The following is an 11917-nucleotide window of genomic DNA, read 5'->3' as shown; positions in this document are numbered from 1 at the left end:
TAAAATTTGTTTCTAAACTGATTTTTAATATTAAGAATAGAATAAAACATCGCAACTGCAGAAGAATTATACTTCAGGTACGGACCGTGTCACTACAAGTCAAACATTTCTCGTAACAGGTCAAGATTTGTATAGCAAATGTATGCCGAATATGAGAACGAACCCTAACAATTCCACCTACATTCTTTTTTCATTTTTATGCAAGTTTTGTCTGGTTCCCGATAAGGAATGTAACTACATATTATCAATATTTGAACAGAGACATGGTTTTTTACCTCTCAGGCGGAACTGTTCAGAGCGTATCGCTGTTTTCACACGGACCACAAGTGTTCCCAGACATGGCAACTTGCACGCGGACTGTGTGGAAAGGTCAGTTGTTTTGTGTAACGTACTTTCTCGCAACTGGCATTAAAAATTGTTCGTGTATTTAGTAGGAGAAGTATATATTCATTCTTTTAAGCTTCCGGTGTGTTTCGGTTAACGGGTAAAACAGGTGCAGCCTGTTAGCTTGCCTGCTTCTCTTTTAGCTAGCCCTCCTGGTTAACGGCTACACATCGCAAAACACGTCGCAAATATGTGCAATTCTTATTGTCTCCTTGCGTATTTCATAATTCCACACACGGACCAACATTTCTGATGATTATATCTCAGTCACTGAGATTCTTGTTTAATTCGGCATTAATACAAGTAACAAAGTAGCTTTTAATCAAGCGAAAAAAAACGTTTTTTGGATGGGTTCATCGGTAGTCCAAGAACCAAAACACGTCGTCGAGGGCGGTGACGAACTTTAATTTTGGTTAAATGTAAGTTATGTTTGGTGGCTCATATGTATGCCAAATTGAAGAGTTGGCGTGAATGATTCTATCAATTTAATAAAATCATCTATGATATGTGGTTTTGCGTAAAAACCGGCAGATTTCTGAATGAAGTTTCTTAAGCAAGACATCATAAAGGAAAACGCTGGATGTGAGGGGCTAAGGATTAACGTGCAGTAATACAGGAAACTTTCATCATATTGTTCAACTAAACCCTTGCACCACCTGTCTCTGTTTGTCCAGGACTAGCAACAACCAACTACCCACCAGATGAGCTCACACACGTAACTTAAAATTATAAAGTAGTACTAATTACTGCTTGGAACAAGTTCAGACAGGTTTTAAATTTGGAAAGCATATTTTGTTTTGCAAATCATCAAGCTCACACTGATACCTTGATAAAATAATATTGGCACAGGCAAATATTAACAAATGATATCTCACACGAATAACATAACTTGAACACCCATATCCAATACACTGAGCTCATGTTATTTTATGGAGACTGCAGCTTCAATGTAATGATTACCACCAGCTTGCATGGCATCCTCTGGTGAAATTACACAGATGCTTTATGGTGCGCTTGGTTCATGCAAAATTAAAGTATGTTCTATAATATCACAAAGTTTCAAACTCTGGTATACACCTTGATGTGTTAAATGGAGGTCATCATTTGTACCCTGTGTCTGTTGATTTCCTTTCTCAGTTTGTTTTCCTGTTTTCCAGTTTTAGCAGGATGTCGGAGGCAGCTGCTGAACGCCAGCGGTCCCACCTACACGGGTGTCTCACAAACTGCACAGAGGAATCTCCCCGTCAGGACTTTTGCAGCCGTCAGGTGAGTTTACAAACTCTTTAACAAAAACCTGGTTTAAAAGATTTTCATCCAGAGACACTTTTTATGTCTTCGGAGATGTTTTTCTGCTTCACCCTCCGAAGAGTTTGTCACATTTAGCCACTAGAATCAGTTTGTTGTTGACTGAGCAGATAAAAAAGTGTCATGTTAACCATAAAATCAAGACAAGACAGAGGAAGAGACCTGATGAACTAAATGTTTTTCAGTTTAACATCTCCCGTATTGTTTGGCAGGACACTAAAGAAAGACAAGAAAGAGGAGCCAGAGAAGGAGGAGAAGAAAGAGAAGAGGGTGATCGATGACTCGAACAGACACAAGCCTTATGGCAAGACAGCGTGGGCCCCTGTGGATGACGTGTACATTATCAGGCACTACCCCAGGACCGTCTACGACGTATCAGACACCATCGACATGTTGAAGAACTTCCAGGTGTTGGACTTCACCCCCCGCAGTCAGCCTGTTTACATCGATCTGAAGCTAGACATGAAACTGGAGAAAAAGGTAACGGCATCAACACGGGCTGTTCTCTGAACATTGAACTCCAAATCAGGAACTCTGAAGAATGTTTATGGACCACTGAAGTCGTGTGTGGTTAAATTTATATTCAGGTTGTGTAGTTTCTAGCTATTCACCAACACTGTCTGTAGGACTACTTGGTGGATTTTAGCAGTACTTTTACTGCTGTACTAAGGTTTCCAAAAATAGCTACACTACAATTAGCCGATTAGAAAAATAATCTGTCAAATAGTTTCAGTCACTTTTGTAGTAAAAAATAGTGAAAAATGTTAAAGAAATTGTGAGGAGCTGCTGATCTACTTTGTCATATATCGTTTAAATTGAATATCTTTGGGTTTTGGACTGTTAATCGAGCAAAACGAGACATTTTAAGGCGTCACCTTGGACTCCCATCACAAGTTGTGATGGGATTTTTTCACCACTTTCTGACACTTTGTAGATTATTAATTAATTGGTCGATTGAAAATCTAATTTACAGATGAATTGATGATAAAAATATTCATTAGTTGCAGCCTTAAGTTACACTAACTTGTTATTTAGCCTACCCTCATTAATGTAAGTGGGATGGACAAAATAATAAAAACACGTGTACATACAATGCAATACAATTCAACAGCACCACAAACTGCAGCCTCCGAACTGACCTTACAGTTGACGCAACACCACTTTAAAACGGCTACAACAGAAATGTCATTGTAATCTTCATAAAGGAAGAATTTCTTGCAGGACTGATGTATTAGACTGCAATTGTGCGGACATTTGCAGTATTACAGCAGCAAACTTGACAGTGCAAAGAAATGCTAAAATAACAATATCAAATACTAAAAATCTCAACATTTAAAAAAGATAAATAATAGATAAATAATATAGTATAGTAAATAGTTAGGAATATTGCACAGTTGAGCTTGGTGTGTCTAATAGAAGAGTGTAGTTGTTCTCAAATAAATAAGAACTAGGTTAGGAAGTTAAATTGTCACATCAGTATTTATACAAATCTCCAGAGAAAGTTGCTGGATGCTGGATGCTCAGAATAGATGAGGATGTCCCAATAACGGTTGATCACCTGCCAAGCTGTCAGTTAGAGACTAATTTTAACAGACTTCGCAAAGTTGTTCAACTTTTTCTTTGGGAACTCTCCCAGTCTGGCTGTTACCGCTCTCACCTCGCCTCAACAAATGAGAGAGGTGTTTACAGCGTCAGGCTTTCCAACATGAGCAGTTTTGGTTACGCGGCTAAAAAGAAACGTCATGACACAGAGGAATTAAGACACATTCTGAGGTTGTTTCCACATCACAGGACCGTGGAGCTGCTGTGAAGTCCAGACAGTTCACATGAGACGCACTCTGTTTTACTCTCATCAGTCTGTCTCCACAGAACTGTGCAAAACCAATGTTCCTATGCATAATGAATGACGAACACTCCAGAGAAATTAAAAATTGACGTGGTGGTGGAATGGATTTAATACTTGATCACCTAGGCTTGGTCTGTGATTGACATTCTCCTTTTTCACATGTTTTCTCCCAAATCTTTTATTTGTCCGGAGCTCTGAGTGTTGATAACTGTAATAATTGCCTCGTTTTTCTTCTTTACAGAGAAGAGTTGACCCCTTCGTCAGCACCGTGCATTTACCTTACCCCATAAAGACGCAGATGAACAAAGTTTTAGTTTTCACCGAGGTAAAAACGAAATTTCCTTTCCTCTCCGTCAGCCTCACTGAATCTTAATTTCATAGCCAATTGATTGTCTGCTGTTGATGAATTGTTTTAATACTGTCCGAGCATGATTCAGATGTGCAGCAGCACCTTTTATTTGTCACCCCACTTGTCTGTAATGAATGGGCTCGGGTAGCGGTTGTTTTGTTCACAGAAACCTCCGCTACGAGCAGGATTTGATTAATATTCCTGTCAAGCAGCACAGGTTGTGGGGTTGTGACTTACAGGTGCATTTTAATGACGATAATGAATGACAGTGGTGGGGTCTGCCAGGCTCTGACACACCCAAGTCAGATTGAAATGGATAATGTTGCCTCTGTTTTTTCCTCTGCAGGATGCTAATCAAGCTAAAGTCGCCCAGGAGAGCGGGGCCATGTTTGTTGGAGGAGCAGAGCTCATTCAGCCGGTGAGTCGGTTAAACAAAGGTACATGTACTCTAAATCCAGATCTATTTGAGTCAGACGGAGCCAAGCGTAGGCATGCGGTAGTTCAGCGGCTGAGAAAATGTAGCTCCAAAGTAAAGGCTCGTTGGACGGCAGTGAAAATATTCAAAATAAAGCGTAATACACTGACTGTAGGCAAGTACCTCAGACAACCACACGTCAAATAACCCGAACTATCACTTTAAAGTTTTTGTTGTAGACATTTGAAGACTTTAGTCTGATGTAGTGCACAGTGAAGCACAGTTATCGATCAGTTTGATTATTTCAATGTGTCTTTGCAATCGGTTGTCATTATGTGATTAATACGTCATGACGTCATGAATATTGGAAGAATATAGATATTGTGATTTTGATTTCAGCCGCATCATCCAGCCCTGTTTCCCTTTTGTTATGACATTTTTGAAGGGTATAAGATCTGCCGAGTTAATGCTCTGTTTCAAATTCACACAGCAAAAACGCTCAAACCTCTGAGCTATGCAGTAAAACTACCAAAGTTACGAGTTCACTTAAGGTTGTAAATCCCAGATGTAAACCTTGTCTACACCAGACTGTGTCGGGACAGAGCTGTTGTTGACACTGACAGAGGACTGCAGCTGTTCTGCTGATGTGCTGCGTGTTCAGTGTAGATAAAGTGTAAAGGCACCACGGTTCTAGTTTTCTTTTCCTCGTCCCTGTTTAGTTAAAATGACTTTAAATCATGTCACCATCTCCTCGCAGAGTGAAGTTGAGAGACCCTAGAAATAGTGCCACTGTCTGCATACAGCAGGTGGACAAAATAGAGACTTAAAACAGCTAACAATAATAAAAATACAGATTTAGTGAAGCTGATAAAATGTAGTTGTTGTTTAGACTGTTTCATATCTAAGCACATTTCAACTTGATGTTCATTTTCAAGGTTATAGTGTGTTTTGTTAAGGAAAGTTCCCGTTCATCTAGTCTTAGTTACATTTGCAGAGGTAGCTACACAAGTTAACACCTGTTGCTACAAAGTTAGCCATTTGTATTAGCTCAATAAAGGTCTGGCAGTCGCAGAGGAATCACAAGACAGATAGTTGTTCATTTATTTACTGGCACAACGTGAAATTTTGTCAGAAAAGACAAACATAAATAAACTTGCTGTATGTGCACATACAGTTTAGCATCCCTCAACAAATATGTCCTCCATTGGCAGTTCAATTTAATCTAATCTGTTTTTATTCATGTCTAGATCTTAGATGACGAGATTTCCGCAGACTTCTACATAGCAGTTCCAGATATGCTGCCCAAGATTTTACCGCTGAAAAACAAACTGAGGAAGAAGTTTCCAAAAAACAAGAGAGGTAAGCTCAGGGTCAGAACACGTTACTTGCAGGATGAAGAGGTTTAAAGATTTAAAACATGCTTTATTCACAACAGTAAAAGCCGTTATTACGTCAGTCTGTGACAATGAGGACAATTTCTCTTTTCGAGTGCTGATCAGTTCTTCTCTCTGTTTCTCTCAGGTTCAGTCGGCACCAACATTCCCAAGATGCTGGACTTGTTTAAAACCGGTCATGAATACATGGTGGAGAGCGACTGCTACGTCAGGACCCAGATAGCCATGGTATGTCATAACCATATACAACATGTGATTATTAGAGCTGTTAGAGCTGCAACTATTTTGATAATTGATTTATCATTTAAGAAAATGCTGTTTTTTGACCTCAAATATGAACATTTCCTGGTTTTCTGTCATATTAACTGAATATCTTTGGATTTTTGAACGTTAAAAAAAAAACACGACATTTGAAGTTGTCATCTTGGACTCTGTTTTTTGGACATTTTATAAGCTTAAATTAATCGATAAACTAATCAGATTAATTGGTAATGAAGATAATCGTTAGATGCAGCCCTAATAGCAGTGACAGCTGTTTGAGGGTGTACAACTCTCTGTCAACAGGACCTGCTGCTTCACTGCTCTGGGAAGCGACAGTTCTACATTTTAAATGTTCGAATGCTCAGAGCTAAAAACGAAATCCTGATTAAACATGTATAAGTTTGTTTTCCCGACAAGAAGCTGGAACATAAAATCTGTGCACTCTGAGGAGGACTGTGGGAAATGTTAGGGTGTATTTAGGCATGAAGTACATTTTTTATAGTCATAAGCATTTTTTTTGGTGCGTGCGTGCGTGCGTGTGTGTCTTTTTAATTTGCGGTAGGAGAGTTTCCAGTCCACTATTTTTCTAATCTTAGTGTGTGATGATGAAATGCAGAAAAAACAAAATCATTCCCCGTTAATGAAAAGGAACATGGCAAGTTGCTTATCAAGTTCCCAGGTGTATCTACCATAATATACTAAAGTTCACATGTTGAAAATACAACATCACAAGTTCCATTTGAGGGCAGGAATGAGACAAACATTTCAGACAAAAACATGTAGAAATATTATGATATAAAATACGTTTTGTTTTAAATTACAGTAGTAAGACTTTATTTCTTATCTACACAGCTCGACATGCCCAAAGAACACATCTTCTCCAACCTGCAGACCGTCCTGATTGACGTGTGCTCCCACCGGCCGGCCGACATGGGTACGTTCACCAAACCCACCGACCACAAACTCCTGAGTTTAACCACAGACACAGAATCACTGCAGGGCTGCTCTTCTTCTGTCGACAGCAGCTGATGAGCTCTCTCTCTGTTTGACAGCCCTTCGGAATAAAATATCACATTTCTGAATGATTTTTATTTGCTACAACGGATGTCGGAGAGGAAAAGCCTTCATATCGTGACGGCTTTCGTGTGCCGGCTGGTTCTCATTCCCCTCTCTGGTTCACTTTACAGCTCTGTAGTCAGACTGGGGAAGAAAACAGCCAGTTGTTTTTTCCATGTTCTTTTTTTTTTTTCTGTTCTAATGCATTTCCCCAAACAAGTGTTGTAATCCCCAGAAATGAGAGCGGGCTGTCCAGTCACATTTCCTGCAGTTACTAGACTGAATGGGGTTAATTGGAAAAAAAAAAGTCATGTTTTTATCCACATTTTTCTGGAAAGAAGGGATAAGACCTGACTGACTATTTCGCAGTTGCATTGTTGTCTTGCATGTTAAATAACTTATATAAGTTAAAGGTCCCATATTTTCTTCTTTTCCTGTGTTTTATTTGAAGTGTTGATCCATAAGAAGATATATTTGTGTTTTTAAGAACCAAAAACCATCTCAGTGTAGTTTCACATCTCATGTCTCAGGCTTCTCTCCGAGCCTCTCTTCTGATTGGCTGACTGTTTTCTGAGTGATCAAATAAAAATATAGCAGTTTTCAGGTAAAACACTCAGAGAAATCAAATCCTGCAAGGTTGGATGGTGGGTCCAGGTGGGCGGGGTTCCAGAAGTCCTGACGGCTGGTTTTAAGGCTCAGTTTCTGAATACAGGCTGTGTGCATTTCTCTGTGGACTGAGGCTTTGATACTTTCACAGTATTAATATAGAACCTAGGCCTGATCTATAATCACACTACACATGGACAGAGACCTTTTTATACAATAATGGACCTTTTAAAAAAATCAGTATCACTACCTAAAAAATAATGCAGATTTTACGTTCACTACAATGGGTCAACCAATTCAAGCAAGTTTCAAGAGTTTACTTATGTTCATATTGTACAGGAATGAATGGAAACAGCATGCGTTCAAAGATAAAAATTTAAAATACACATTTAGTATATCTAAATATACTTTTAGTCGAAGAATGAAAATGGCTTCAGTTTGTCAGGTCTGTTTCCAGTGCTTATATGAACTGAACAGAGAAGCAGATTAAGAAAAGTTTATTCATTTCTCTCCATTTTCTCCGCTTTCCGTTGAATAATAAGATGCAGAAGGTAATCATCCGCTAATGGACCTTCATTAGAGCGAGGCGCTTAAATGATCTAAAAAATAATTGATTCTGAGCTGGCTAAATAAAATGTTATTAACGGTTCTCTCGCTGAAGTAAACAGCACAGCTTTCAGAAACACTGATCATGGACGCTTTAAGACCAGTGGCCCTTTGTGACCCAGAACTTCTCATCGTGAAATTTTTACTTTCCCATTCATCTTGAATCTCTCTCTTGAGGGACGACGTCGCCATTTAAGCATGTGTCTCCTCAGCAGAAAACTAATGGCTTTTCTCCCTCAGTCTTTCAGGCATTTTTCATCAAGTCTTACTTCAACTATGAAGCGTTTACAAACTGGGTTTTATTTGTTTGAGCCTGTTTTCAGATGTGTTTACTGTTGTTTTGGCCTTGCGTCGTCCCTTCGTCAACACAGTACAGCTGTTTACCACAGCTGGCAGGGAATGAAACTGGTGCCTGTTTTGAAGTATGCAGGAAAAATGTGGCAAACTATGAAAGGAGGCGCAACCTGAGCCTCTGTGAGGTCAAGCTGTTAGCAGAGCATTGGAGAAATTGACACCCTGACCTGGCAGCAGTGCTGGAGGAAAAGTCAGGCTCACCAAAGTTATTTGAGGAAGCATGAATGCCTGTAGAGAATTTCTGCCTAATCCACGCAGGAGTTGTTGCGATTATTTCGGTCTTGACCAAAGTTGTAGACCAACCAGCTGACGGCTGACACACTCACCCCGCTAGCATGGTCAAAAATGGACACTGTCAAGTCAGATTTATTTAGAGCATTGAATCAGACGAGGAAAACTTCTTTAAAAAAAAAAAAACTAACAAAAAACCTAACAGGAAACAAATATTGTTTATGTTTTTGTGTTGAGAAACACTTGGGTTTGGCTTGAAGTTTATTCTCTGTTCACACAGTGAGTTTTTTTCTTCCCATAGTGTAAAAATGTCACAATCATTTTGTCGTAATATGCACACTTGCATTTTCTTCCTGTGGCAATACAGACTGTGTTCCGACAACAAACCGGCTGTACCACAGTTGGACTGCGATGCACCCAGCTGCAGTTTCTTGGTGTGCACCTGTGTTGATATTGTGTTCATGTTGCCAAATCTTTGATCTCAGACTCATATAGTTCTGGTTTTCATCTCCCCTGCACTTAAAGAGGCACAAAGTGACAGTGTCATGTTTTTTTGTGTGTGTGTGTGTTAAATCATGCACCATAAACATCAACAGCAAACAGTGAATGAATCACCGGTGATAGTCTCTTCCTAATGTACTGTAATCCCATTCCACATGGGATTACAGTACATTATTCTAAGTCTGACAGAGTAATGTAAGCAAGCGTTGTATTATGTATACATCTTTAAGGTCACTTTTTTTTTTGATGTTTTGCTAATTAACAAACAAACAGATCAGAAGAAAACTTCTTCTGAGGTGATGAAACCTTTTCACCGTCCTTCAGACCAGAGGAAACCTGCAGTAGGTGTGTGGCTGCGCTCACAGCAGATGTTTGTGTTGTAATGTGCTCACAGTAAACTGGAGGGTGTGCGGTTGATGATGATCCCAGAGGGACTCTTCACCGCTCACCCGCGGCAAACGTTAGTGCTCCGCTGCACCCTCACCGGCTGCGGCACAAACGTCTCACTCAGCGCCTCGTTCCTCGCTATGTGTCGAGCCGAGCCACCTGGGCTCCTCTGAACTCTGTCAGCAGAGAGCTCTCTTTGAGTGTATGCCAGCAAACATTACGCAGCAGTTCAACTCCCCGACAAGAGGCGCACAAGGACTCTTAGGCAGAATTTAATTACATCTGCGCCCACAAGTCAAGGATCAGCAGATTTGAATGTGTGGAATACTTACTGTTAACTTGATTCAGCTGCGTGAAGAGCGGAGGTTTTTTCTTTATTTTATTTCCATTAACGTCTCTTAAAGAGTCATTTGGACAGAAGCTAACGTCTGCACCGTGAGCAGGAACACGAGGAAACTACAGATAAAAAGCCTCAAACTGAGAAAAGAGAGCATAAATGCATCGTGTGGGTGAGGGAAAGTAAAACCTCTGGGGGGCTTAGAGGAAATATTCATGACAAAAGCACAACTATTTACTGATAAATAATGACCTGAAAACAGTAGGCAAAAGGGGAAAGTGATGCTGAAGTAAGTATGTGAGAGAAATGGGGAGAGACTGCAGGGAGTTTGTGCTTTTATTTGTGTTCACAAAATATAAGAAAGGGAGAAGGAGAATATGTGGGCGAGAGACACTGAAAGCATCTGTTTAATATAATCTCATTCAAATTTATGCTCAGCTTGATGCGTATGAAAAGTTTGCAAACTCCTTATTTTTTTATTATTTTCAGCACTATTATCCAGGGAGGCGATGGCTGTTTCATCCTCTAAAAAAAACTCCTCACATTTGCTTTACAACTGGTTTATGTTAACCAGGATGGCAACAGCCTAAAATTAGAAGTGTGATATTGTTCGTGTTGAATAATCGTGATCTCAATATTGATCAAAATAATCGTGATTGTTTTTTTTTTTTTTGTTGCCATAATCAAGCAGCCCTTTGTTCATTAATGACTTTCAAAATTTCGGTTTATGGGTTTGATGAATAAACAGTTTTAGGAAAGATTTTAACTTTTCATTTTCCACTTTTGTCTGGCATTTTATAAATGAAGGGAATAATCTGTTGATTCAATAAATAATCGTCAGATTAGTCATTTATGAAAATAATAGTTTCAGCCCTACAATTAATCAAAAATGATAATCGATTAATTAATAGTGAAAATAATATTACATTTTTTCCCGCATGCCAAAGGGAATGAGCAGAAGCCTTAAAGAATTATATGAATAAGTACTTTTTATTGGCTTTGCAAACCTCCCTTCACCAAACCGTGTTTTAGATTAGTTCTGACCATTTTGTTTTCATTTCATTCTGACGTCTGTGTTTTTCATCACGTCTGCTGTTGTGTCACTCATGTCCTGCAGAGTCATCATGATAATTCTCCTTCAACTGTTATGAAACGTGGTGTAAAAATTCCTCTCCAGGCCTCCCTCTTTCAAAACTTTAAAACAAGCCTGTCTGGATCTTCATGATGACACTTGTCTCTTTTTTCTCTCCTCCTCTTCCCCACCCTCAGGACCTTTCATCGAGCGAGCGATCATCGCCAGTCACACCAGTGAAGCTCTGTGGTTCAAGAGTGGAGACGTCTTACCCAAACCAGCAGAGAAGAAGCAGGAGGAATGAGTCGTCTTTTAGATTGTATATAATCAATGTGCTGAATAAAGTATTTGTTCTGAGTTTGGCTCCTGAGTTGTGCTGCCTATTGATTTTAAAACATCCCGGGAGGGTAAAAGGCGGACAGAGCAGACAAGGTGGGCATCACCAGCGATACCTACAGCCTACTGTTTTACAGGAAGTCTGGAGGTTCATAAAAGGTCTAAAAAGGTTTCATGTGTGTGTTCTGAATTAATCATTGTAAAAGTATCCAATTATCCTTTTCCAATTCTTAGCGATTCGAGTAACCGTGGCGATGTAAATGGCATGAGAATGAATGGGGAGATGTGAAAATGACTAAACCCAGCCCTCTTTAGAGCTCTACTGATGCGTCATACTTCAAATGGTTGAAACCTTAAACGGGTCACAAGACTTGAGACTCTAACGTGTTAAATCAGTATTTGGGCAACTATTATGGTTTTCACAAAAATCACAGTTTATGTTTTGTCATTTTTAGACAGTTTCAGATTTTATAATAG

The 11917-nt window shown here is 39.5% G+C and overlaps 1 protein-coding gene across 1 annotated transcript; it reads left to right on the top strand.

Moving 5' to 3' along the window:
* Window positions 1-58: 58 nt before the first annotated feature.
* On the top strand, window positions 59-11466 carry mrpl1 (mitochondrial ribosomal protein L1). The gene is made up of 10 exons (XM_056375554.1): window positions 59-77; window positions 283-369; window positions 1542-1650; window positions 1902-2169; window positions 3777-3860; window positions 4231-4302; window positions 5547-5658; window positions 5821-5921; window positions 6807-6888; window positions 11302-11466. The coding sequence occupies exons 2-10, from the start codon at window positions 339-341 to the stop codon at window positions 11406-11408; spliced, it is 966 nt and encodes a 321-aa protein (XP_056231529.1). The 5' UTR covers window positions 59-77; window positions 283-338; the 3' UTR covers window positions 11409-11466.
* The last annotated feature ends 451 nt before the right edge of the window (window positions 11467-11917 follow it).

This window comes from Seriola aureovittata, chromosome 5 (assembly GCF_021018895.1).
Source record: "Seriola aureovittata isolate HTS-2021-v1 ecotype China chromosome 5, ASM2101889v1, whole genome shotgun sequence".
NCBI lineage: Eukaryota > Metazoa > Chordata > Actinopteri > Carangiformes > Carangidae > Seriola > Seriola aureovittata.
Note: the sequence above shows the minus strand (reverse complement) of the source record. Positions and strands in the feature narration are given on the sequence as shown.